At 36.7% G+C, this 27,110-nt stretch overlaps 2 protein-coding genes across 3 annotated transcripts; both read left to right on the forward strand.

The window, feature by feature from the left end:
* Positions 1 to 3,471: 3,471 nt before the first annotated feature.
* LOC149735133 (uncharacterized) lies at positions 3,472 to 17,948 on the forward strand. The gene is made up of 14 exons (XM_089880044.1): positions 3,472 to 3,732; positions 6,200 to 6,309; positions 6,682 to 6,784; positions 7,487 to 7,624; positions 7,874 to 7,997; positions 8,280 to 8,321; positions 8,576 to 8,687; positions 11,746 to 11,905; positions 12,828 to 12,911; positions 13,225 to 14,346; positions 14,699 to 14,811; positions 15,334 to 15,475; positions 15,825 to 16,573; positions 17,271 to 17,948. The coding sequence occupies exons 1-14, from the start codon at positions 3,591 to 3,593 to the stop codon at positions 17,403 to 17,405; spliced, it is 3,276 nt and encodes a 1,091-aa protein (XP_089736170.1). The 5' UTR covers positions 3,472 to 3,590; the 3' UTR covers positions 17,406 to 17,948.
* Positions 17,949 to 19,249: 1,301 nt separating this feature from the next.
* On the forward strand, positions 19,250 to 26,058 carry LOC149735134 (arginyl-tRNA--protein transferase 1-like). 2 transcript variants are annotated; one of them, XM_089880050.1, is made up of 13 exons: positions 19,250 to 19,422; positions 20,286 to 20,354; positions 20,628 to 20,765; positions 20,902 to 21,006; positions 21,308 to 21,373; positions 21,659 to 21,718; positions 22,627 to 22,713; positions 23,089 to 23,192; positions 23,437 to 23,565; positions 23,975 to 24,007; positions 24,431 to 24,606; positions 25,248 to 25,462; positions 25,694 to 26,058. In XM_089880050.1, the coding sequence occupies exons 1-13, from the start codon at positions 19,338 to 19,340 to the stop codon at positions 25,918 to 25,920; spliced, it is 1,494 nt and encodes a 497-aa protein (XP_089736176.1). In that variant the 5' UTR covers positions 19,250 to 19,337; the 3' UTR covers positions 25,921 to 26,058. The 2 variants fall into 2 exon arrangements, with proteins under 2 accessions (XP_089736176.1, XP_089736175.1); XM_089880049.1 differs by lacking the exon at positions 19,250 to 19,422 and adding an exon at positions 19,640 to 19,758.
* Positions 26,059 to 27,110: the final 1,052 nt, after the last annotated feature.

Genomic DNA, 27,110 nt, shown 5'->3' on the forward strand with positions numbered 1-27,110 from the left:
TAATATTTGTCAAACGAATGTCATCTTGGAGAAGAGGGGTTATATTAATACCTAAAATGAATGTAACTTGTTTTATTAACAGCAGTCCTTCAAAACTTATTGTTCCATGCACCTCTTGCCCGCTTATGAGTTACCACACGTGTAATAATACTTTTTATTAGTTAACAAGCCAAACTGTGTTAAATCTCAGGTGTCTTTATACTGCTATGCAAAACATTTGTTTTTTATATTTATCAGTGTTATAACACGTATTGTTCTGTAACTTTTGGGTTGTTTCAAGAAGTCATTATTCAAATTAATCAACATTCTGATTAGTTTGGTGCTTTTTACATCTCCTTTCTTTTCCTGACTGACTTCAAAAGTTGTTGTTTTTATATGGCTGTATTGTGTTCTGTTTCATACACCTTGTGCCAGCTTACGAGTTACCGCATATGTAACTTTGTGGATAACTGTTTTCCTGTATCACAACTGGGTTACATCTTGACGCTTTACCTGTAAAGTGTCTTGCTGCTGTCTTGAACCCGGTACCCTTTGGTTACGATGTCTATATACTTTCTGTCTGTAACTTTTCTATTTCACATTCTGACAATTTTTATAACTCATTAGTGATCACTGGGTTGAAACATTTAATATGTAAGAGTGTCAGTTTTTTGCCTCTTATGTGTCTTGAACTCGGTATCCTTTGGTTACTATACGAGTGCTCTAACCAATGTACCTAGTTATTGTTCTATTGTAAAAAGTATCTTGTTTCTGCTTTCAAGTAGTTCTTACTTCTAGGCTTTTCTTTATCAGACTTACAAATGCAACTCTGTATTGAAATGATATAACATTGCTTTAGTAATATACAAAAAAATTAATGGATTTTTTACATTTTTCTAAATGCATTTTAATCATTGTTACATTATATTTAAACTGATTTCATATTTTCACATTTTCTACTGCTATATTCTGTCAAAAGATTTGGTATTAATAACACTTATGATAATTTACTCAATAATTAAGATTACTCAAATCTAAATATCATTTTTTACAGATTTGCTTCACAAGATTGCATCAATCTTTAAGAAGAACAAAAGCTTAACAATAGTAGCCTATATAGGCGTCAAACTTCATTAAAGCACGGGAGGCAGGGATAGTTAGATAACGAACATGAAATTTTGCGTGTTATAGGATTTTATGTTGATTGTAAACTAATTAATTTAGCACAGGAAATTCAAAGGTTAGATTGCCCACCTTGACACCCCTGATTTGACCTAAATTTAACATAATTGAATTATGTTTGATTGCATTTCAAGGATACTCGCTGAAGTTTTAGAGATGTAATAAATGTTATAAATTTCAGGTTAATTTGTGTTGTCATTGGTATTTTAGCAACCGGCAGTGGGCGCTATCGAGCAAACCATTTTACAACTAAGAATAGACGATTTGTCGCCATAAATTAAGACATTTTGTGTACATTATATAAGTTCAGCGTACTTGACTGTAAGCCAGTGCTATAACACAAATATGCTGACTGAAGGATAACTACCGCCAATTTAAATACCTAATTTTCTCCAACCGAAAAACACAAAGTTACATACGTGGTAACTTAACATAATTGAATTTCGTTAAAACGCGTATACGGGCACGAGGTGTATGAAACAGAACATATGTGGTATAACGACTTTCATTGCCCCGCCATGCAAAGATATATAAGTTACTTTTATTTAATCAGTTTAAATGTCCCGTTTTCCCAAGTTCAGTATGAACTGCGCAATATTGACTTTGCGTGAAATATTCTGTGTGTTCGCGGGTGTGTCCTAACCCTTTGTTACGTCATACACCGCTACGTTCTTTAGCGGCCAGCGTCTTAAAGCTTCCGCTAAACTGTGATTCATAAGACCCTCTGTGACGATGGTAGCGCCGTTGTGACGTCATGGAATGGAATTCTGGTTTCGCGCTTTCGTGTTTATCGATCCGTTAAGAAGACGAAATGCGATTTTAGATTTGGGAGTTTTAGAAAACTTTAAATAGATGGTCAATTTTGTATGTCAGGCAGAGTTATAACGACAAAGTTTGTTAAAAAAGTGAGAATTAGCAGCAAAACAACAGTCGTTAAAGCACGCAACGCGTAAACTTACTTGAGAAAAATTGTCAAATAAAAGCGTGGCTGCTAAATTATAACTGTATTTTCTTGCTGCGTGGGTTTAATTAGCAATGTTTTGGGGCGTAGTAGTTTTATCATTCTATAAGTTACAATCACCAAGCTACAGCATATGCGCAGTGGTTACAAAGTACTTTAATACTGCGGTTTGTCTATTTTGAGCAGGAGATTAAATGTTAGTTGAAGAATTTCCGCGTAAAAGACATGCAAAGTTGAAACAGCTGATGCCTTTCACTGCGTTGACTCTTTGAACTGTAATATAGTCATTTATAAGTAATGTCGGATTCTATCTTAGTTACAGCAGAGGTTAGTGTGCGAAAAAGTAAGTTTAGCCGACACGCTTTAATTTGACACTTTTTCTCAAGCAGTTTTACTCCTAGCGCGTTTTAACGACTAATGTTTTGCTGTTGATTCCCTTCTCTTCGTTGTTTTAAATCGTTTAATCGTTGTTACTGTATTTGAAGAGATAAAATGTTAATTGTAAAAGGGTTTAAAATTTTAGGCGGAAAACTTTTTCCAAATTAAATGATTAGCCGTGTAAATTAAACACAATTAGTTACTCGTGACTAGACAGTGTGCATGGGGTCTATGTAGTCACAATGTGTATCGGGCAAACTTGCACGCAATTGTCCAGTTATCTCTTTAAAAGCATAAACGTAAATGTGCCTTATCACGGTACGTGCTGCGGTACACGAAAAGGCGTCTGGTTCCGCTTGAATAGTTTCCTATCACGTGGCATTTAACTTTAATAAACAGGAACACGTTCCATGTCACGTGCATCCGAGAGAAGCCCCTTTTTCTCACCCTCTCTCGAATTTGGAAGGGCGTCTATATTGTTTAGAAATAGGACTCTTGAAATCGTAGTAGACTGAAAGTTACGTGTAGGTTTTAAACGTGAGATTCCAAGTACAGCATTAACGCGTTGGCTTCAATTTAGCAGTAAAAAATACGGTATTTAGCGTCCAAAGGCATTTAAATTTATCTGAAATAATATAAATAGCGTATTAAATAACTGTACGTGTTTTTGGCGGCCGTTTTTTCGATATTTTTTTATCAATTTTTAACTTGAGCATGTTAGTTTATTGAGGTATAGCGTTTATCTTATCGGCCTATATATTTGCATTTAAAGGACTTTTTCATGTATTTCATGTTTTTCAAATACACAAATAAATATGTAGTATAAGTTGTTGGCGTTTTTAGACTCTTAAAATACGATTTTATCCTCTGGTGCTTTACAGATTACCCCAGTAAACCTTCTGGAAGTTTGGTATTTAGGTTTTGGTGGTTGTAGGAGTTAGTTGTTAGCAGAGTTAGAGACAGGATTCTTCACTAGACTATAAGTTTAAGATTATTTGCTCTTAAAAGTGTTTTGTTTTTAGTTTGTTGGTGAACTCCCATAGTTATAACTTGCATGAGATTGGACTAAGGTGATCTCACCAACTTGGAGATGAGTTTGCAAACTCTTCTAGAAGCTGTGGAGTATCTGGAAACGAAAAACGCAAATTCGGGCACCGAAAAACGTGATGAAAAAGTAAAAGTTAACGAACCTGAAAATGCATTTTCTCAAACTAATGTTGCGAGCTTCAAAGGTAAAAATTAATGTTTTTAAAATTAAATATATATATAAGTTACTTTTTAAAATTATTTATCGAAATACTGCTTTTAAGGCTATTAAACACCTTATGCAAGATGTGGCTTATTAAATTAATATACTTTTGCTTTTTGTGACAAAAATAATTTTTAGGTATTTGTTTGGCAAAATTGTGTGAAACCTAAAATACTGTCGGTGTTGCTTGCTTCCAAAAATTAACTTAACAAAATGATTATTATATTTTACTCTCAGATTGTTATTTTTCTACTTGTATTGATTTTATGGTTTTGTCTTCTGTGCGTCAGGTTAATGCCCAACTTTAGAAAAAAACAATTGTCGCTATATTCTGCCTTTTTAGTTTGAATATTTTTAAATCTACGCTATCGGAATCTCAGGTACCATGGCGTGCCTCACAGAACAGAATATATGAACATTGTAATTATTGTACCTTTGAACTTTCCTTTCTAAAGATATCTTCTCCTCAATTTAAAAGTGGTAACTTTATCACGGAATTTTCTAACCATCATTTGCATATTTTGTTAATTGTGTAAACAAAAGTCAATGTTGGGTGATCACAGGTGAGTATTCAAGCTTAGTGGTTCGCCCTACACAGGAGACATTATTTAAATAAATGTTGCAACATATCTAGGCTCGTTAATCAATTCTTCTTACGACACACATATTATAACTTGACAATGAGCATGAGGTGTATGAATACACCATGTGTGTCTGGTGTTTAAGAAGATACCAATGTTATAACTTGACAGTGAACATGTGGTGTATGAATACACCATGTGTGCCTGGAGTATAAGAAGACACCCATGTTATAACTCAGGGAGCATGAGGTTTATAAAACTGACATTGTTAATTTTATTACTGCTATAACTGGTACACACATTGTGGTAAACTTGTAAAGTCTGTTCCAAAACGTCACACCTTCTTTTAATACATACAGCATGAATAAGTGGGCCAATAAATCATGTAAAAAAATTACCTTTTTGTGATTTTTGAAAAAAACAACAGTTTTGTAATGTTTACATTGAAACAATATGTGTTTAATATTACGCAACAACGCTTGTGGTGTAATCGTAAATACACTGGCCGTGTTTATATGGAGCGCCATTCATATTATACTCTCTGGTATAGTAGTGTCTGTTTTAATACACGATAATGTTAGACGCGTATCGCATCGTTCCGGCTGCTTCTATGTTATGACCTTTAGTAACCCCGCCCGTGCTCTAGTTTCATCCAATCACACCACGCAGATGGGAGTCACGTGCGTACTTTGTAATCACGTGGTTCAAGAGTCCGTGCCCCGACACGTGCGACGCGAAGTGGCGTCTCCCTCTCTCTCTTTTATTTACGTCAACCACGCGATTCGCGCGCGCGTGTGAACGCGTTTGTAGTGTGTGTGCGCACGAGAAGTAAACACTCAAGAATGCAGAGGTCGATTTACGCTAGAGTTCATTCGCTCAAAATGGGAAATTTCGCGTAAAATTCCTCCTTCTGACTTGGCCACATTAAAATAACAATGATGTTTAAATTTCACAAGAACACGGCACCTTGTACTTTAAATTATGACTGTTTTGGTCTGCGACACAAAACCTATATCTTTGTGCGCTACATCACGTAATAAATCATTTTGTTTAGTAGGTACATATGTACATATATGTATGAATTTATTTATACATATAATACAACTTTTTTGTAAATGTTTTTTATTCATAACTAAGAATTCCAAATATTATTATTAATTAAAACAACAAATAGAAAGAAATTAGCGTCAAAAAGACAGAAGTTATTCCACTGTTTCTTATAAAAAGTTTATTTTTAATTAAAATTTATTTTAATTATATAATCTTTTAATTGCAATTAATCATATTTTATAATTTCCTAAACTTTGTTTTGCAAATTGTGTAAAGTAAGCATAAGTTTAACCTAATGAACACAATATATCCCGAGGCCATATTACGTGCGCTATGTACCTCGTTTGTGGTTTCTATACACCTCACAAAGGGGTGTGTTCATTAACAATGGACGTTATGACTCATACTACTAATGGTGTTGAAACAATAAACCAACAAATCTGACTTAAACTTACGGCAAAATATATCAACTTTAATCAAGGTCAATTTATTGAATCAAAATAGCAATCATTCACAAAGTTACAAACTTGGTAATTTGTAAGATAGCACAGAGTGTATGAACACTGGTGTTATAGCAACTGTCTATAAATAAAAAAATATATATAGTATATATATATATAATATACATAGCAATTTTGTGATCAGTAATAGGTTGTCCAAATTGCTAGTCATACAAAAAATCGAAAGTCACATATGTGTTAACTTGTAAGCGGGCAAGAGGTGTATGAAACAGAACATCCGTGTTATAACGACTGTCGTTGCCCCGCCATGCGAGGATAAATAAGTTACATTCATTCATTTAAAAAAAATTACTTCTAGATGAAAAGAAGTCTCCTGCTACAAGTAATTGTTATGGTTCAATCAACTCTGTGACATCACAGCCTCCTTCTATGACATCATCAAGCAACCCATTGTTCTCCCAAACACTGGTAATATACGAGTTTTAGTTAATTCTTTATTTAGTTAAAACACTCTTAACTGTACAAAGAGATTTTAAACAGTAAATGCTGCGACAATGAGGTCCCTAATGAACTGTCTACAACCCACAAAGTTACATGGTAACTCATAAGCGGGCACGAGGTGTATGAAACAGAACACCCGTGTTATAACGACTGTCATTGCCCCGCTATGCGAAGATAAATAAGCTTCACCTATCCTTAATTTGTTTATAAAGCAGCCACGAGGTGTATAAAACAAAACACCTGTGTTATAACAACTATTGCTGCCCCGCCAGAGGATAAATAAGTTGTATTCGTTAACATTTAATTACCAAAACTAACCAACCTCCTTTACCCATGCAGCCCCTCAACCTTGCTTCTTATTTTGATCCGAATCGTAAAACGATGACATCACAACCGTCAAACTTGTACCAACATAGAAATAATATACAACCCAGCTCTACAGGTAAATATGAATGCTTGTCATTTATTATATATAACTATATTGAATTACCATTAAAGCCTTTACCCTGGGTGTTGGGTTATGGGGCAACTCTAAACCCCAGGTCCCATGGCGTGTCTCACTGTAGGACCTCAACCATATAGAATAGAATGTGCATATACAATGTTGGGGTAATGGACCAACTCTGTCCTAAATCCCAGGTCCCATGGCATGCCTCACTGTAAGACCTCGCCCATATAGAATAGAATGTACATATACAATGTTGGGGTAATGGACCAACTCTGTCCTAAACCCCAGGTCCCATGGCGAGCCTCACTGTAGAACCTCACCCATATAGAATAGAATGTGCATATACAATGTTGGGGTAATGGACCAACTCTGTCCTAAATCCCAGGTCCCATAGCGTGCCTCACTGTAGGACCTTGCCCATATAGAATAGAATGTGCATATACAATGTTGGGGTAATGGGCCAACTCTGACCTAAACCCCAGGTCTCATGGCATGTCTCACTGTAAGACCTCACCCATATAGAATAGAATGTGCATATACAATGTTGGGGTAATGGACCAACTCTGTCCTAAATCCCAGGTCCCATGGCATACCTCACTGTAGGACCTCACCCATATAGAATAGAATGTACATATACAATGTTGGGCATATACATACAATTTATAACCAATAAACACCAGTATTTTTTATCACCAGTGGCTCCATCTCCTCCCAAACCAACGAACCCATCGAACTCCAACTCTGATACCAGCCATAGAAATAATATATCTTATGTTGTTCAAAACCAACCGGACCTGCAGTGGATTGCATCCAAGCATAACAACAACTTCCCAGGTTTATAAAAATAATATATAAAGCAGCTCGCTTGATTTGGGTCTTGCATAAATTGTATTTCCTTTCTTTAGGCATGATAATGAATAAATTTTAATTGGTTACCACTTATGCAACTTTGTGGGTGTTTGTTTATGTATGGTTGACAATTTAAACAAGCCATTAGTGACCACTGGGTTGGAGCAACTGTCGTTGTGTCTTGCTCAAGGTCTATGTAATATATAGTACACAACATTAAATATTTATTTTCAGGTCACGCTGTTATTCGGTCCACCAACGACAAGCCACCAGAGGGGGCTATACCACTCAACTCTTTGCTGCCATCACTGGTGAAAACAACTGAAGATGAGAAAGTGTATTGTGCATTACAGTTCAAGTAATTGGGGTTTTTTTTACTCTCTTTTATTTTGGTTTACTTGGTTTTAATTTTGTATGACTGGACAACCTATTAGTGACCGGATTGCCTTTTTTTGCCAAGGCACATATGACCACAACTGCCACGATGGTAGCAGCATTGAGCCTTGAACCTATATCCTGTGTGCTAGACACAATCACACTAACTACTACGCCATGGCACGACACAGCATCAGAAGCCAAATGTTCTTTTAAGAAATTTTCCTTATATAATCCTATATAATCCTGTTGTATTTCATTTCAGGCAAAAAGTGACTTTGACCCACAATCAACTTGAAAAGATAAGGTAAGATGAAAAACATAATTGCACTAGGCAGGCTTACCTTGTAGTTTCCATTAATAAAGTATATATAACTGTATAAAAAGATTTTGAAGGATTTTACGGTGGGGGGTAATGGGCAACTCTGGCCTGAATCTCCGGCCCCAAGCTTCAAACCTTACCCATATAAAATATTTTTAACATTTACAAACTAAACATTGTTTTACTGATTTAACAAAATATATATTACAACCACATTCAATTAACCCTTCCCACAACAGACGAGCTCACCTGAAAGAATGTTTTGAAGCGTTAAAATCCCATTTACCAGGACTTGGGATAAGAAGGTCTTCCAACCTGACAATTCTCAAAGCTGCAAATCGACATATTAAGGTACTGGCTTAACATGGGTTAACAAAACATAGCTTGTATTTATTTCTTTAAAAATGATAGAGAAGTTCACATTATTTAAAGAACGTACAGTAACTAGTGACTTGTAATAAATTCTGCGAATCTGACCCTGATCTGGTGTTCATATAGTTGTAGATTCTTGTATAGTAAAATACAGTAATGATCTGGTGCTACGAAAACGTAACCAACAAAAATCAAGTCCAACTACTAGTAGTAATAGAGAAATATATTCCGTTTAAATGGCATTGTCAGTCTCTTATTCAAATAGAATGAAGAGTGACTAGTGAAAAAACGTTTTTATACCAAAGGGGCCCAAAAGACTATAATTATCAAGTATAGATTCATTATAATATAGCAGATGTTTCACCAAGTCTACTCAGTCTTCTACAAGCACTGATGTTGCCAACAGTTTTGGTGTATGTTATACAAAATCTTAATTATGAATATCAAGGTTACAATTATCAAGTATAGACTCATTATACTATAGCAGATGTTTCACCAAGTCTTCTCAATCTTTTAAAGTTATTTTAATGTTATACAGAAATGACTTCTAAATACCAAGATACCACAATATCTTCTTATCCAGAAACTATTTAATAAATATTCGGTGGGAGTATTTCTTATTTAATAATATTGGTTATGATGTCATAATAATAAATTCCGGATAACGATATGATTCATTGTTCCTGTGTTCTGTTATTTTTAAGCCATTGTTTTCAAACAAAGGGGAATATTTTAAACATTGTTTAATTTCCGATTCATAATAATTAAAACAATTAAAGTAAAATAGAACTTATTATTATTATGACATCATAGTTAAATGTGACGTCACATAGGTCTTTGTTATGTCACCTAAACTCATTGAACTGTGTCACTAAGCCTTAATCGCGCGACTCTTCTATGACGTCATAATTTGGCACTCACGCACGTGTGTGACGTCACATAGCAGACAGACAGCGGTGAAGGACAGGAAGTTTTGCGACTAATTAATCATTTAATTAAATATTCGGTCTTTTATTATTTGTAAAGCGGGTTAGGTATGTTATATAAAAAGGTATATGAGTATATGTTGTGAAATGCGTTTAAAATAAACATTCTAAGTGCGGGCATTTAAATTGTCGCTACTACCGTTGCCCGCCACGCGAAGATAAACAAGTGACATTCATTCATACATTATTACGTCACAAACCTTATAAACGCGCAATAATAATCCTGTGTCGCTTCGCGTGTCCGCCATTCCTCGCTACACCACGTGACCCTTCTAATATTACGTCACAAAGCCGATTGTTGCACCGCGACCTTTCTCGCTTTGTTATGACGTAGTTTAGCGGAACAAACGCGTGTTCCACCCAAATATTCATCCGCGCTTTTTTTTCTTTTTGTTTAGCTTCTCTTGTTTTAACAGAAAAACTTCTCTCTTATTCTCTTTTATTTATCCCCTTTTTTCTTACCTTCTCTCGTTTTGGTGAACCTGTTCTACTGGTTCTGCATACACGCGATATCTCCACCCTGTTAGTGTTTACATTAGAAATACAGATAATGCATTGATATTGTGAATGACACTTGAAACTATTAAATATCGTGGCACACTTGTATTCTTTGGATCAGTTTGAGGAAAAAAATTGTAAAAAATGATATTTTATATTTTTTTTGATACATATTATTTTGTTAATATGAAATATTGTTAATAAGTTTACTACCCACATTAGGAGAAGTTGTGATTTTGTTTTAGGTTGGGATAAGATTGATAGTGTTAACACATAATATTCCATATTTCCTAATCTTGTTTTTAACAATTAACAACACTCTTTTAGAATTGTAAGGCCACGGTTATTTAATTCTTTAAATATTCTTTGTTTGCTACTAAATGGGACGATAAAAAAAAATTCAAAATGGTCATCTTACCCCAACCTACTACACGGCAGATCATATTCTAAAATACACACAAGATATTACTGGGTTGAAGTTATTTACTACAAACAAACATACACACTTAGTGGTAAAGTTGACATAACATTCAGTAGTAAATGTAATTGGAAATTAGTGGACATTTGTACACCCTGTGTTGTTGTTTATGTTGAAGTATGACCTCAAGTAACCTCTTACTTAGTTGTAAACATGTTGTGTCCAAAAGGTTACTTGAGTTCATTTGATTTATAATCCAAAGCATGGCTGGCTTCTCTATAAGGAAAAACAAGTTGACTCTTATAGCAACGCCATAAACCAATAAAATGCAAGTAAAGTAAACTAATACAGGTCTAAAACTTAGAAGGGTTAAATTATGGGAAAAATTTGGAATATTATTAATATTAGGAGTATTTTAACTAATTGTAGGTTGGGGTAAGATGGTTCATGTTTACATTCTGCCACCAAACATAGATGAAAAAGCTCCTTAAACTAATAATACCAGTCTAAAACTTTTAATTTAAAAGATAGGAAGTTTTGTTTCATAGGCAAGACAATTATGTTTAAACATATATTAGACTGGGGTAAGATGGTACATGTTCATTATATTTTACTGTCCCATTTGACAAACTGCCCCTAAATTTCTACAAACATTTTTTCTATTAATATTGATTTATAAAATAATAGTAATAAGTATTGCAACCAATGTAATTTTATCTACATTTTATTTTATTGTCCCATTTAATAGTAAACAAAGAATATTTACAGAAATATATAAACAGTAACATATGTCCAACTGAAGTACAAATTTCTTAGTCCTTGCTTCTTATAAATAATTGGTAACCACCAACCATTCATGACAGTATGGCTGATAGTTTGGACAACCCATTAGTGACCACTAGGTTGGAGCAATTGCCGTTAAGTGTCTTGCCCAAATCACATACACCCACAATGGTAGCAGCGTCGAGCCCTGAACCCATTACCGCTGGGTTACAGGCAGGTGCGCTAAAGATATTAGTATCAAACCAACTATATTTCTGTTTGGGCGTCATTTAAACATATACTGTACATGGCAAACTATCACCCACTATTTATATAAGTATTGCTGAAGTAACCAATGTATTTTTACCCACAGATCATCGTAAAGAAATGTCGGGACAATTTGACGCTGAAAGAAAAGTTGAAACGCGAGATTGAGTTGAAGCAAAAACAACTTAATGTTTTAATGGATGAATTATCCCAACATAGAGGGAGGGAAGCCGTTGACAAGTATCTGGAGGAAGCTATTGTTGTTGGTGGGCTGCGTGTTTGACAGTGAGCATGAGGTGTATGAATACACCATGTGTGTCTGCTGTTTAAGAATACACTCATGTTATAACTCAACAGTAAGCATGAGGTGTATGAATTCACCATGTGTGTCTGGTGTTTAAGAAGACACTCATGTTATAACTTGACAGTAAGCATGAGGTGTATGAATACACCATGTGTGTCTGGTGTATAAGATGACACCCATGTTATAACTTGGCAGCGAGCATGAGGTATTTAAATACACCATGTGTGTCTGGTGTACAAGAAGATACCCATGTTATATCTCAACAGTGAGCATGAGGTGTATGAATACACCATGTGTGTCTGGTGTATAAGAAGACACCCATGTTATAACTCGACAGTGAGCGTGAGGTGTATGCATTCACCATGTGTGTCTGGTGTATAAGAAGATACCCATGTTATAACTCGACAGTGAGCGTGAGGTGTATGCATTCACCATGTGTGTCTGGTGTATAAGAAGATACCCATGTTATAACTCGACAGTGAGCATGAGGTGTATGAATACACCATGTGTGTCTGGTGTTTAAGAAGACACTCATGCTATAACTCAACAGTAAGCATGAGGTGTATGAATACACCATGTGTGTCTGGTGTATAAGATGACACCCATGTTATAACTTGGCAGCGAGCATGAGGTATTTAAATACACCATGTGTGTCTGGTGTATAAGAAGACACCCATGTTATAACTTAACAGTGAGCATGAGGTGCATGAATACACCATGTGTGTCTGGTGTATAAGAAGACACCCATGTTATAACTTGGCAGCGAGCATGAGGTATTTAATTACACCATGTGTGTCTGATGTTTGAGGAGACACCCATGTTATAACTTAACAGTGAGCATAAGGCTTCCTCCCTTTTTCTCACACTTCTCTCACATTAAACAGATGAGAGAGAAAGGACAATCTCAACTTCTTCTGTTCATTCAAGTATTTTGGATGATGATCAGAAATCAACATCAACCGCATCAGGTTTGTAGTAATATTCTATTCTGTATGGGTAGGTGACTCTTGCCAGAGTTGGCCCATTATCCCAACATTGTATATGTACATTCTATTCTATATGACGTTTTTACCGTTGTGGGGTGAGCTTTTTACCATTTTTTAGTGGGTTATGGCATAAGGTCTGGGATTTAGAGTTGGTCCATTACCCTGACACTCAGGGTGCTACAACACGTTAGTGACCACTGGGTTAGAGCAATGTTCATTCACAAGAACACGTATAAATACATATATGCCTATGACATCACAATTTCAACTATTACGTAACAAACAAACGTTCTAGAAGCAGAAGAGCAACGTGCTTCGCTCGTCATCGCCCATGAAGTCCCTGAATCGAAGAACAATAACTCGGCCCTCACTGCCGCCAACATAGAAACCTTACAAGCCACTTATTCGATGGTTAAGCAGCGTAACGAAGTCAGCAAAGTGACGATCAGTGAACCAACCAAGCCGCATAATGCCGCGATAAACGACCGCCTGTTTATCACTAACACTGACAAAGTGGTGATGTCAGCCACGCCAAGTGTTGCAACCCCACAAGTGCAGCAACATCGCGGGAATTTTAACCGCAACCACCGCAAGATATACGGACAACCATCGGGTAGATCTGCCACCCCCTCTCCCCCTTCCAATACTCTTTCATTCTTCCCCCGTTTTACCTGTGGCGGAAGTGGTAGCCCCCCTTTGAATGTGGGTACCTCCTTAAACACCACTTACTCGACCCCTAAAATGGTGGCACGGAGGGTAAGCAAGGAGTCCGTTACCCACCCACCCCAAGCTCCTAACCCAGTGTATAGAGTTTTAAACAACCCCCCAACCACACAACCAAAGAGTTTCCAATCTACAGTAAACTCAACCGTCCAAAGTACGAAACCAATACAGTTTGGCAACCATCCTGGTCCCAGTGGTCCCTTACCTACATTCTCAGGGTACCAAGTTAAAGTTAAGTACGTCCCCCCACCTTCTAACCCACAAATGACCCCAAATAACCCCGTGACTATCAACCAATCGAACGTCCCGATGAAAAAAAGACATTACATCACAATGGAGAACAATACATCACCCTCAAAACCAGTGAAGCGTGACGATGGTCCAAAAATGACATCACTCTACGTTGGAGCATCAGCAGGTTTTTTGGACCAAAGGACTGAGAGAGTTTCAGGCACAACGTCAGATAATGACGAAGACAGAGATCCCTTAGACACAAATCGTGGTCAATTCCAACACTGGAGAAAACATCTTATCACCGATCGTGGGGGGAAAGAATGGAGAGAATACCGAACCAAAAAGGAAGAAGGCAAGAAGCTTACTGTGCATCAGTATGAACCAACTAATGTTACACAAGCTAAGGCTCATAATAAACCAAAGACGACTTTTGCTTTGTGGGATAAGAAACACCATGCGAGTAAGTTTAGGATCATTAGGTTTTATTATGTTGTTGTTGTTATATAGTGGGGTCGGGGTGGGGTAAGATTAGACACCTTTAGCGTTAGCACATAACAACCGAAATTCCTGATCGTGTTTTAAACAATTAACATCAGTCTATATAAGAGTCGTTAGGATACGGTTTTATATTTCTTTGAATTCCCATCCTATATTACACCAAAAAATTAATCCAAGTTAAAATAGAAGAATGTAATTTTATCACATTGTATTATTTGGTTATGTTGCTCTGGGATGTACATTTTGAGATTCAATCATGTTTTGCAGTTTTATTAAGTATGTATTTAGTTATAAATAAACCACAACCCCCCCAGTTTCAATGAACACGATACCAAGTCCGAAGTCGAAACCATCCCCCCACTTAATAGCGCCAAAGAGCTCGGCGACAACGACGCCAAACTCCGCCCATGGTCACCAAGTTACACAGGTGTGGTTGTAATGCTGCTTGGGTTTCTTCTGTTTGTATTATAACTATAAGATACTGGTTTCGAATTAGGTTGTATAACTTGTATTATAACTGAAAGATACTGGTATCACTTCAAATTAGGTTCCATGCTAGGTACTGGTACTGGACAAGGTAGTTAAGTGATGCTTTGGGTTGGGGTATCAGTAATACCGATATATATTGTGAAAGGATTACGGTAAATAGTCGCCGCGTACATTTTACCAATAAAGTTACATAATTTGGTTTGAATAAGCGTGAGGTGCATGGTTCTATATGTATATCCATGACTTTATGTAAAAAACATAACCATCAATCCATGGGATATTGAGGCTTGAGGTGTAAAACAGACGGTTCAATGTCGAGGTTGAGTTTGCTCTTTTATATTTAGTCAACTTAAATCAACTCTGGCCCAAACTTTTTTGCATTTTAGTCACAGTTGGCCGGTTACCCAAGCCAGAGTTGCCAAATCTTTCGAATTATATCCCATTTACTTCCATCCTCCAGGTTTGTTACACAACTTTACAGAAAGCCAGCAAACCCACGATACCAAACACTATCGTAGTTAAACCACAACAAGCTGCTACGAATCAAAAAGCCAATGCTGTTGAGATGAAAACATCAAAAAACGATTTCCATCTCGTGCCAGGTCAGTTTACTTTCAACTAATGTTCTTGGTCATTAATTTTTTAGTATATTTTTGGCCAAATACTAATTTCCTTAGTCAAGCTGACAAAAAACGATTTCAACTAATAGGAACAATATTAGTAAAACTTAAGAAAAATTTGTAAAAAGTTAACTAGCATATGAATAACTTAATTTTTCGATGTAATAACTTAGTTTAGGATTATGCAATGCTAAAAAGTAAAACAGTGCTACTTATAACACACAGACACAGGTTAAAACAGAAGTAAAAATGTATTTAGGAATTCTTAAAATAGGGTCAACATTTTGCAAAAACTATTTTATTTGTGGTTAACTTTAAAATTACTCTCTAGCGCTCCCTAGCACCCAAGCAGTGAAGCATATGCTGCAATCTTCGAAACCAACTGAAACTAATGCAAAGATGAAACCGATATCGACCAATCCGGTGCCAGCGTTTCAAATCCATACACACGCATCACAATCGAGCGTGGTAGTCCCAAAACAGTCATTAAACTCCTGTCCAATTACAACCCACGATTTAAATATCGTCCAATCAGCTCCAATCCCCATTACAACCAACGAAGGCACGGTTGCTAAGCACCCAGGGTTGCTAGCGCCACCCGGTGCGATACCTTACATGATACCCGTAGCGTACGTTATGTACCCTGGGGGCTTACCAACTGCCGGGTTACAGTTTACGACCCCTAAATCGACAAACTCGGGGGGTTTCCCTGACCTGCTACCAATGCAAACCTTCCAAGTACAGCCCGCGGACCCGGGATTGGTCCGAGTTGCACCTAAGCGCACAGCGACGCCGAATCGGACACGTAGCGATTCAACAATGTCGTCTGACTCCACTGACGCTCCGGTTGAAAAGAAATCAAAAACCCCACAAGGTGACACTCCTAATATGCGAGTAATAACCCCATCACCCAGACCTTCAGCCCCGTCACAGTTCGTTGTTCCCAGTAACTTCATGCTCGCCAATGGGGGCAACACGGTACTAGGTTACCCCATGCCACATTACCCCACCACACAGGGTGTACAAGCAATGCATATGGGTGGACTCACTAACCAACAAAACCTTGCCAGCTTAAACCAGGTTCGTTTAAATTTTAAGGTTATTTGAATATTGTAAACAATAGTTTTTATATATAGTAGGGTGGGGAAAGACGGGACACCTTTCTTTCTATTTTATCGTTCTATTTAACAGTAAACAAAAAGCATTCAAAAAAATATAAAATCGCACCTTCCAGAGTTACATACACCGTTATTAATTGTTTAAAACACGATCAGGATATTTGGGTATAATGTGCTAAAGGTTTCACGTTTTCCCCCACCCTACTATATGCTGTTATATAAGACATGCTGCCATCTGTTATATAAGTCATTACAGGGTATGTGTTCTTACACTATTAGCTGTAAACCATGATCATGTTTTTTTAACAGTTAAGTTTTCAACAAACAGTTCTTTTAAGAACACCAAAACCAACAATTGCCAAAAAAGCTCTTACTTTTATAGTTTCTATAATTTATAAGTATTTAAATTATCTGTCTTTTGGTGCTGTACAACTCATGCTCACTGTCGGGTTATTACATGGGTGATTTAAGCCAGGGTTGGCTCATTACCCCATTCACTTGGGGTAATCTCACTTACCCATATAGAATAGAATGTGCATATACAATATTGGGGTAATGGGCCAACTCTGGCCTAAATCCAAAGTCCCATGGTGTGCCACGCTGTAGGACCTCACCCATATAGAATATACAAGCACATTCCTAAACATCTTATATTCTAGCTTTGGCCGCTCAATTCTGGGATCGGGCTTCAGTTTGCATCATCTGGGGTTACCATGCCAACAGTTGTTGCGTCACAACAACCCTCTCTAGCACTCCAAGTGGTCAATAATACTTCAAACCCTGGCCCATCATGACATCATAGTAGATATTATGATAAGTCAGATATTCCTTTATTCTCGTTTTTTTTATATTATAAACATTTTTGTTTTGGCAAAAATCTTAAAAAACTGTTACACCCAGCGTTAGGCAGCGTTTACGCTAAAGTGTAGCTCGCCTCGATGTAAAAAAACAAACAAAAAAACATCTACACCCAGCATTGTTCAGCGCAGGTCAGTGTAGATATGTTTGTTTGTTTGTTCTTTTAAGCGGCGTTTACACTACAGCGTAGCTCGCCTCGGTGTAAAAAACAAACAAAATATAATTATTTCTTCTTATTTACAGTATATGCGCATTAAGGTACATAAGCACCAAACCCTAAACATAGTCTTGACTTCATTCGTGCCCATTTGTTGCCCATCAGAGCGTTACTAATAAGGGTGCTTTTAATATTTCTTTGCCTCAAGTTCTCCATTAAGATATTTTTGTATTTCTTTTAATCATGTAAGAGTTTATTTTCTTTGGCATCAACCAAAGCCGCATATATATTTATTATAATAAATATACTACCAACAAAAATATATTGAAAAGTTTGCTGGTGTCAAAGTAAACCGAATGATCCAAGCCTATTTATCCTTGCTTGGCAGGGAAGTGACAGTTGTTATAAGACGGTTGTTCTGTTTCCTACACCTCGTGCCCGCTTACAAGTGACTACGTATTTAACTTATTTATCCTCGCATGACGGACAACGACAGTCGTTATAACACGGGTGTTCTGTTACATACACCTCGTGCCCGCTTACTTATGAGTTACCATGTATGTAACTTTGTGGGTAATTGTTTATGTATGGCTGTCAATATGGACAACTCATTACTGAAGCCACTTTGGAGGTTTAAATTTCCCTGGCCATGAAGGCACTATACCAGTACCTTTGTAATGTGATGGTAACTCGTAAGCTGGCGCGAGGTGCACACCCGTGTTATAACGACTGTCGTTTTCCGGCCACGCGAGGATAAAGTAAGTTACATTCATTCAAGTAATGATATATGTACAGTCAGTTGAGCTAACATATATAAGCTTTGTACTAGAATAGAGACATTCTATATAAGTGCATGATGCCGTCTTGTGAAGGAGATTGGTTTGGTGGAAGTAAAGATTAGAATTGTAAGAGAGCCGAGCCATAACAAATAAGCACGTATTATAAAAAGCATAAGTTTAGATACCACTATATGTAACTGTATAACGCATATGTATAGTATACGATCATTCGTAATTATATAATTTATATATAACACCATTCGTAAGTAACACTTTTGAGCCAGTAATAAGCATAGTTAATGTTTTTAAAGAAATAAACACGATTAAAAAATACAGAGTTTTAGGACGATACGTGCCCAATCATTATAGCCGTGCTCTCTTGAATTAAGTTATAAGAGAGCACATCCCTAATGAATAAGCACGTATCGTTCTAAAACTTCGTAATTCGTATAATGTTGTTTACCGCTGCCCGTAACTACCATCCATAACTATATAACGCATGTACACTACTGCTCTTGACTATATATTACATATATGCAAATATTTATTAACAATATGAGTGGTTATCACATTCGCGTTGTTTTCCGCAAACATCCGTAAACCCTTGCGTCAGTAAATTTGTGTTACCCCTTTAAATTTTCTTGGTTTTTGGGCCTTTTCCCCAAGAAAATGCAGAAAGGGAGTATCCAGGTCCATTCTTTTGACACAGAAAAACTTTCAAGCTAGTTATAAGCATAGTTTATATAACTGTCTTTCTGAATCTAAATTACAGAGTTGTCAAACAATACGTGCCCAATCGTTACAGCTCAGCTCTCTTTTTTGTTTACATTTTTACTTTGGTCAAATTCAGTTCCGCAAAATTACTTAAAAGTTCGAGTATTTTAACAAGTTTTGAGCCAGTTTAAATAGTTTATTGTTTTGCCAGCATAAATATGTATACCATTGTAAAATACAGAGCTCCAAAACTGAATGGCAACTGCGGATATTGTAAAAGTAAAGGAACGAAATTTTCAAATGGTATTTGCAGTTATATATTTATTATAATTTGAAATCTAGTTTAAATTTCATGTATATGCAAAATGCCACACAGAGTGTGAATTTATAGTTCTGCAAACAAGTTAACATAAATTTTTATTTACTTCTGAAACTATAGCGGATAAGATATTAAACACAAAGAGAAAGCAAATTAATGTTGCATTAGTTGATTCGTATAACTGAAAGTTGTTTTTTCTAGATATTGTGTAGTAGTAAATAGACATAAAATGCCAGAATACAGCATAGTTGAATTCTTTGATGAAAACGATGGTTACAAATGTGGTTACTGCAAGTCAAAAACATCAGCGTTTTCACAAGGTAGGATACATTACATGGATCTAGTGTTATCATGCATTTTATTCAGTTTATTTCGCTTCAATATTACCACTCCTCTGTAGCCAAATACCCAACATTGCTGTATTCAGGCTTAGTTTGAGGTTTATTAAAAAGAGGGATTTGCCTAATGTTTTACTGGACTAAACCAGTAAAGAACCTCACCCATGTAAAATAGAATGTGCATATACAATGTTGGGGTAATAGACCAACCCTGGTCTAAACCCCAGGTCCCATGGCATGCCTCACTGTAGGACCTCACTCATATAGAATAGAATGTGCATATACAATGTTGGGGTAATGGACCAACTCTGGCCTAAACCCCTGGTCCCATGGTGTGCCTCACTGTAGAACCTAACCCTTGTAGAATAGAATGTGCATATACAATATTGGGGTAATGAGCCAAGTCAGCCAACTCTGGTCTAAATTTCAAGTCCTACGGCGTGCCTCACTGTAGGACCTCACTTAAAATAAATTAACATAATATATGACTTAACTTAATATGTTACCAGGTATGTGGGCACACTGTATGAACACGGAGGATTATCAAGCTTTGATTGACAGGGGATGGAGAAGAAGTGGTAAATATATTAACTTAAGAACTTTCTAACTGGATCAATTAACTCAAGTTCCATAGTGTGCATGGCTCTAAAATAATGGCACCAAACCTGGGTGGCAGGTTGTGCAGGCTAATCCTGGAATTTTCTACATTGTATAGTTGTATTAATCAGTAAACATTACAACCAATAAGTTAGAAATGCCAGAGACGGTTCATATATGTACCAGGGATTTTTTAAAATTATATAGCCTTATATTGCAATTTAACAAGCCTGTTAACTTGACGTAACTCCCAGGTTCATACTGCTACAAACCCACAATGCACAAGACTTGTTGTCCACAGTACACCATAAGATGCGATGCAAACGCTTTCAAGATTTCAAAGTCAAAGAAAAAAGTCGCAAAGAGAATGAGACAGTTCCTTTTAAATGGAGGTAAAATGGTATTTTTGTTGTTTGTAAACTGCAATAGTTTCAGCAACTCAACTGTGGGCATGGAAGTGGCAACCATGGATAAGTCACTCAAGTTCCCACTCACGAGGATATTAATGACATTATTTTACCCCAACAGGACAGGAGGATTTAGATAAATGGAAACTTCATTGCGACAAAAACAACAATGGTGAAACAAGCATGTCGGTTGATGAGCAGCCTGACAGTGAACATTGGGCACCAGGTGTTTATTAATATTAATATGGTTAACAAATGTAGTGGCCCTGTTTCAATAGGGTCTAAATTATTAAATAATTTAGTGTGCCAACTAGTTTGCTTTTTTTTAAAATTTGAGCAAATTAATCGTTTATTTTAAAGAATAGCTTTTAAAATAAAAGTCACTAATGTGTTCTAGTCAAGATTACTTAATAGTTTTAAATAAAAGAAAGCTTTTTGTCTTTTTATACTTTTATTATCTTTATGAGGGTAGCAGTGATTTAGAATCTTTTTAAAACGTGTTTTAATTTATCTTTAATTGTCCCAAGTTCCAGCCAACCAATCTATTAAAGTTGGTGATGTTTCTACCTCAAACACAGAGACTTTACCATCAGGTTAGTTCATGTTATATTTGCTGTATAATCTTATTATGTATAATAATGTAAACAGGTTTTTTTTTACAGAACCTATGAGATGCAATCATGTTTTGCAGTTTTTTTGTAAAAGATTTAACTAGTTATTTATCCATGGTTGCAATTCGCAATCACCGTCCTTGCAACACGCTATAGTGACCTATGTTCATAACAGAGTTGCAAAACATGACTCATGATGTCATAGTTGTAAATGTGACATCATATATGAGCGTTTAGGTTTACTAAGGGTTTAATTTGTCTTCACAGAACCAACATCAAGTCAATCTACTTGTGCAACACAAGAACTACCTAAAGAACCAAATATAGGTAAAGCAAGATTGCATGCAAAAGTTCCATAGATACTGATTTAGGTACCCAGTTGGGTTTAGACAGTACTTGGTTGTTGGGGTCATCTACAAACATTACATTCTATAAACCCCATGTCCCGTGGCTTGCCTTACTACTACTACAGTGAGACATGCCATGGGACCAAGGATTTAAACTGGAGTTGGCCCATTACCCCAACATTGTATATGCACATTCTATTCTATATGGGTGAGGTCCTACAGTGAGGCACGCCATGGGACCTGGGATTTAGGCCTGAGTTGGCCTATTACCCCAACACCCAGGGTGCTACCGCATAAACCTCACCAGATCTTGGAGTATTGGTACACTTTACAGTGTTTATATATATGGATTAGGTCCTACAGTGAGGCATGCCATGGAACCTGGAATTTAGGCCAGAGTTGGCCCATTATCCCAACATTGTATATGCACATTCTATTCTATATAGGTGAGGTCCTACAGTGAGGCATGCCATGGGACCTGGGATTTAGGCCTGAGTTGGCCCATTACCCCAACACCCAGGGTGCTACCGCATAAACCTCACCAGATCTTGGAGTATTGGTACACTTTACAGTGTTTATATATATGGATTAGGTCCTACAGTGAGGCACGCCATGGGACCTGGGATTTAGGCCTGAGTTGGCCCATTACCCCAACACCCAGGGTGCTACCGCATAAACCTCACCAGATCTTGGAGTATTGGTACACTTTACAGTGTTTATATATATGGATTAGGTCCTACAGTGAGGCATGCCATGGAACCTGGAATTTAGGCCAGAGTTGCCCATTTCTCCAACATCCTAGGTACTACTGTATCTACCCCATATACACTGTATACATAGTATATACAGCCACCTTTATGCAATGCACAACATTGTTTATTCTCACAGTGGTTGGAGCAGACCCTTCTAAACCTCCATGCAAGAAAGCCAAGCAGATTCGATTGGAAAGAAGGAAAAATAAGTTGCTACAACAAGGTATGGTTGGTAATGTTATTATGTCTGCCTATCAACACACTGCCATAGTCTGAGCAGTTCTCCATGAAAAAGTTTGGGTTCAACAGCCACGCTTTTTAATTGACAATTTTTCCAACACATTTTATTCATGGCGTGTTTTAACGATTGTCTTTTTGCTGTTAGTTTCCTTCTCTTCGTTATTTTAATTAATTTGATCTTTGCTATCGTATTTAAAAAGATAGTTTTATGCAACAAATTACACAAACATTTTTATTTTAAGTATGTCAACACTGTAGTTTTAATGTACAGTATGTATTTTGATTAATCTGATCTTCGCTATCGTTTAGGATGATAAGTAAGAAATTATGTTGTGTCAGCATAATATTTTGCCCACAGGTAAAAACCCCAAAGTAAAATGCAAACAGCAACAACAAGCCAAGAGTTTGAATGAATTTCTTCCACATTTGGATTCCCCTGTTGATACCAAGCATGGTTTAGAGGTTGGTCGGGTTTGTATGTTAGGATTGAATAAATACCACTTATTTATCTTTGCGTGGCGGGGCAACTGCAGTCGTTATAATACGGTTGTTCTTCATACACCTCGTGCCTGTTTATAAGTTACCACATATGTAACTTATTTATCCTCGCATGGCGGGGCAACGATAGTTGTTATAACACGGGTGTTTCAATGCTCACCCATATAGAATATAAAATCAAGCAATCTAAACACTTCATTACACCTAGGTAAGGTTGGTACGCTCATCGCCACCAAGTGTTGAGTTTGAATCAAGTAAAGTTGAATCCCACAATCTTTACACCAAGTATCAAACCACCATACATAAGGATAAACGTGAAGATTGTAATATGAAACAGGTGCGTTATTTTAGATATTATTACTTGGTGTAAAACAAGTGTGTCGGGTGTAATGTTCTGTTTCTATTCAATAACTTTAAATCTTGGTGTCTTCAAATTCTAATGCATTGTACGGAATAGGGAGAATGGGATTTAGGCCTGAGTTGGCCTATTACCCCTAAGTGTCTTATTGCCCAATGCAAAGTTAGGATACTTTCGTGTTTATCCAAACTAATACACGGTGTATTTATACACCTCATGCTCGCTGCCAAGTTAGGATACTCTCATGTTTATCCTCTGGGTGGAAAGCCAAGGGGTTTAAATTAATACAGGGGTGTTGCACTCTATACATTATAATATGGTTGTAAATAAGAATACACAAAGATTGTACATAAGATGAAACATAACAACACTAATCTTTTACCTTCAGTGGATGAGGTTTCTGGTCGATTCTCCTTTAAATGTGAGTTTACTATTTGTTACCCAATTAGATCAGTCTATCTGTATTAGACTGAATTATACTTATGTCTTATCTAACACCGACAATGCTTTAAGTTCCCTTAATTAAACAGGTATTTTTTCATCATCCACCAGTACTACGTACATTTATTATTATATAAATAGTAGGGTGGGGGAATATGGGACACCTTTTAGGCTTTAACACATATTATCCAAATAGCCTGATCTTGTTTTAAACAATTAACAACGGTCTGTGGAAGTCGTGAAGATACGGTTTTATTATTCATTGAATGTTCTTTGTTTACTACCAAATGGAAAGAGAAAACTAAACGAAAAAGTGTCCCATCTTTCCCCACCCCACTATAAATAAAGAGGAACCAATCTATAATAACAGTAACTTATCTAGTTAAACCCAATGCATCAACAGACAGGCACAGAAGGACCTGCCCATGGTTACGGGAGTTACCACAACCAATACTGGTTGGATGGTAAACTGGTAGCTGTTGGCGTGGTTGATATATTGCCATCATGTGTGTCGTCTGTTTATCTCTACTATGACCCTGACTATGGGTTCCTATCGTTTGGCTCGTACTCTGCAATCAGGTAAGAGGTATCTCATCAGTTTATGATATTTATAGTATTTTTGTACTGCTGCAACCGAACTTCCGCTATAAGGTAAAAGGGACTGACACTGCTTCTCTGGTTAAAGGGGTTGGGGTGCAATAACTAGGTTTGAGACTGTTATAAAATGCATATGAATACTATGTACTCTACTATAAAGAGTATGACAGCATATTTCTATGTTACCGCAATAAAAAGTACAAAAAGTTCCATATTTGTGTTTAATAAGAGGGTTTGACACTGTTTGTTTTATTGTTAAGTGGGTTAGGGTGTAATAACTGTTTGAGACTGTTATAACATGTGCTTACGAATCTTATATACTCTGCTATAAGGTAAGGGGTATGTCAGCAGTTCTCTAGACTTTATTGCGGTCATATAAGCCTGCTAACTGCGTCATATTTATGTTTGATAATTATTAGTAACTATTACACTGTCTGGTGCCATGGCATCTTGGTTCAATGCTAGATACTGGGACATGCTAGATAGAGGTTCTGGCCTGAATCTGAGGTCTATTGGCATACTATGCTGTAGCTCTTGTAGGACCTATCCCATATAGAAACGAAGGGTTTAACATTTAATTACTGCGTTCAATACTTTATAATAAAAATTGTCTCGTTTTATAGTGAAATATCATTCGTACAACGGCTGTCAATCACCCACCCAAACATTAAGTATTACTACCTTGGTTTCTACATCCAATCCTGCCCTAAGATGAGATACAAGGGGGCATACCACCCGTCATACTTGTTGTGCCCTGAGTCTTATGAATGGGTACCTGTGGAAAAATGTGAAGCTGCTTTAAAGGAGAAGCCGTATGCGAGGCTGAATGTTTTGAATGGTGGGTTTGTCACATGTGTGTATATGTTTTGGTCACTGTCGAGTTATAACATGGGTGTCTTCTTATACACCAGACACACATTGTGTATTCATACACCTCATGCTCACTGTCGAGTTATAACATGGGTTTCTTCTTATACACCAGACACACATGGTGTATTCATGCACCTCATGCTCACTGTCGAGTAATAACTAACAAACAACTATAAATAACAACACTTTATTTTTTCAGGAGGTTCTGCAGACGCAGTGGACAATGATGGCATTGTGACATCATTGAACACAGTTCGATGTCTTTACAAACACACGATAATTCTTTATGGGAAATATAAGATGCATAGAAACAGGGAGGGAAATAGAACGGCTGAAAATGAGGATCCAAGAGTTAGGGAGTACGCACAACTGGTTGGAAGATCTTGTGCTGAACGAATGCTTCTCTATAGATCATCTGATTTCTGATGTCATTATTATGGTAATAATAATACCTTTAACACTGTATGTGTTTTTGAGCAAGACACTTAACAGCCATTCCTCCAATCCAGTGGTCACTTATGGGTTGTCCAAATTCTCAGCCATAAAAGAATAAACAATTTATTAGGAAACTACATCCATGTTAACTTGGTATAAAAAAAACAGGGTAATTGAATAAGTTGCCCTTTTTTGTGTGGTTGAAGACTTGATTGGCCGTGAAACGCTTTGTTTCTTCAGAATCTGTTTGTCAAATGTCAAACTTTTACTCGTTTCCCATATAGTAGGTTGGGGTAAGATGGTTCATGTTATTTTATCTCCAGTTAGGTAGTAAACAAAGAATATTCACAAAATTATACAACCGCATCCTCATGTATTTAACGTTGTAAATTGTTAAAAGCATGATTAGAAAATATGGGATATTATCTGTTAACAGTATCCATCTTACCCCACAATACTATATATTCAATTATACTTCAAAACATGCTGTACTTTTTTTCGTGTATTGAATGTTACTCAATTAATGAGGTGTTTCATATCTGCGGACCCTGTGTTTAAGTAACAATGTCCCAAGTCCTATCACCTGTGTTGTAACATGCAACCAAGAGTTGGCCCATTGTTCTATAATGTGATGCATGGATTATTGGTTTGTTTTTATAAATAGGAAATATTTTGTTGCACTTTCTTCATGTTTAAATAAACTTATTGCCACAAATGCATTGTGTTCTTGTTTAAACGATTGTACAAGGATTTCTATGCGTATGAACATACTTAGATAGGCAAACATGACTTTTGGTTGGTTTGGTCATTTATATCCCCATGGGTGGGAGCTTTAGTGACTTATCCATGGTTGCCACACCCATGCCCACAGTCGAGTTGCTGAAGCTATTGCAGTGCGTGGATAAGCAGACATAACTTTTGGTTGGTTTGGTCATTTATAAATGATCTCTACTTTGTTTATTATCAGGTGTACTTCCTACAGTGATCCTATTGAATCTGTGAGCTTTCAGTTGTTAGACAATCTTAAGAAAAAACACCTAAGCGTAGCATAGTGGTTAGATGGGTTGTCTGGCAATTAGAAGTTAGCAGGTTGAGGCTCAGTGTTGCCACTATTGTGTGTCGCTGTGCAAGACACTTAACGGCAAATGCTCTAACTTAGTGGTCACTAATGAGTTGTGTAA

This window comes from Ciona robusta, chromosome 6 (assembly GCF_009617815.1).
Source record: "Ciona robusta chromosome 6, ASM961781v2".
NCBI classification, from domain to species: domain Eukaryota; kingdom Metazoa; phylum Chordata; class Ascidiacea; order Phlebobranchia; family Cionidae; genus Ciona; species Ciona robusta.

Excerpts from the sequence above, each read along its gene's own strand:
- LOC149735134 (XM_089880049.1), top strand. The coding sequence starts at position 19,668 with ATGCCAGAATACAGCATAGTTGAATTCTTTGATGAAAACGATGGTTAC. Across the intron at positions 19,759-20,285 it reads AACATCAGCGTTTTCACAAG|GTATGTGGGCACACTGTATG; the intron begins GTAGGATACATT and ends ATATGTTACCAG. Across the intron at positions 24,008-24,430 it reads TGGTCGATTCTCCTTTAAAT|ACAGGCACAGAAGGACCTGC; the intron begins GTGAGTTTACTA and ends ATGCATCAACAG.
- LOC149735133 (XM_089880044.1), top strand. The coding sequence starts at position 3,591 with ATGAGTTTGCAAACTCTTCTAGAAGCTGTGGAGTATCTGGAAACGAAA. Across the intron at positions 14,812-15,333 it reads ATGGTCACCAAGTTACACAG|GTTTGTTACACAACTTTACA; the intron begins GTGTGGTTGTAA and ends TCCATCCTCCAG. Across the intron at positions 16,574-17,270 it reads ACCTTGCCAGCTTAAACCAG|CTTTGGCCGCTCAATTCTGG; the intron begins GTTCGTTTAAAT and ends CTTATATTCTAG.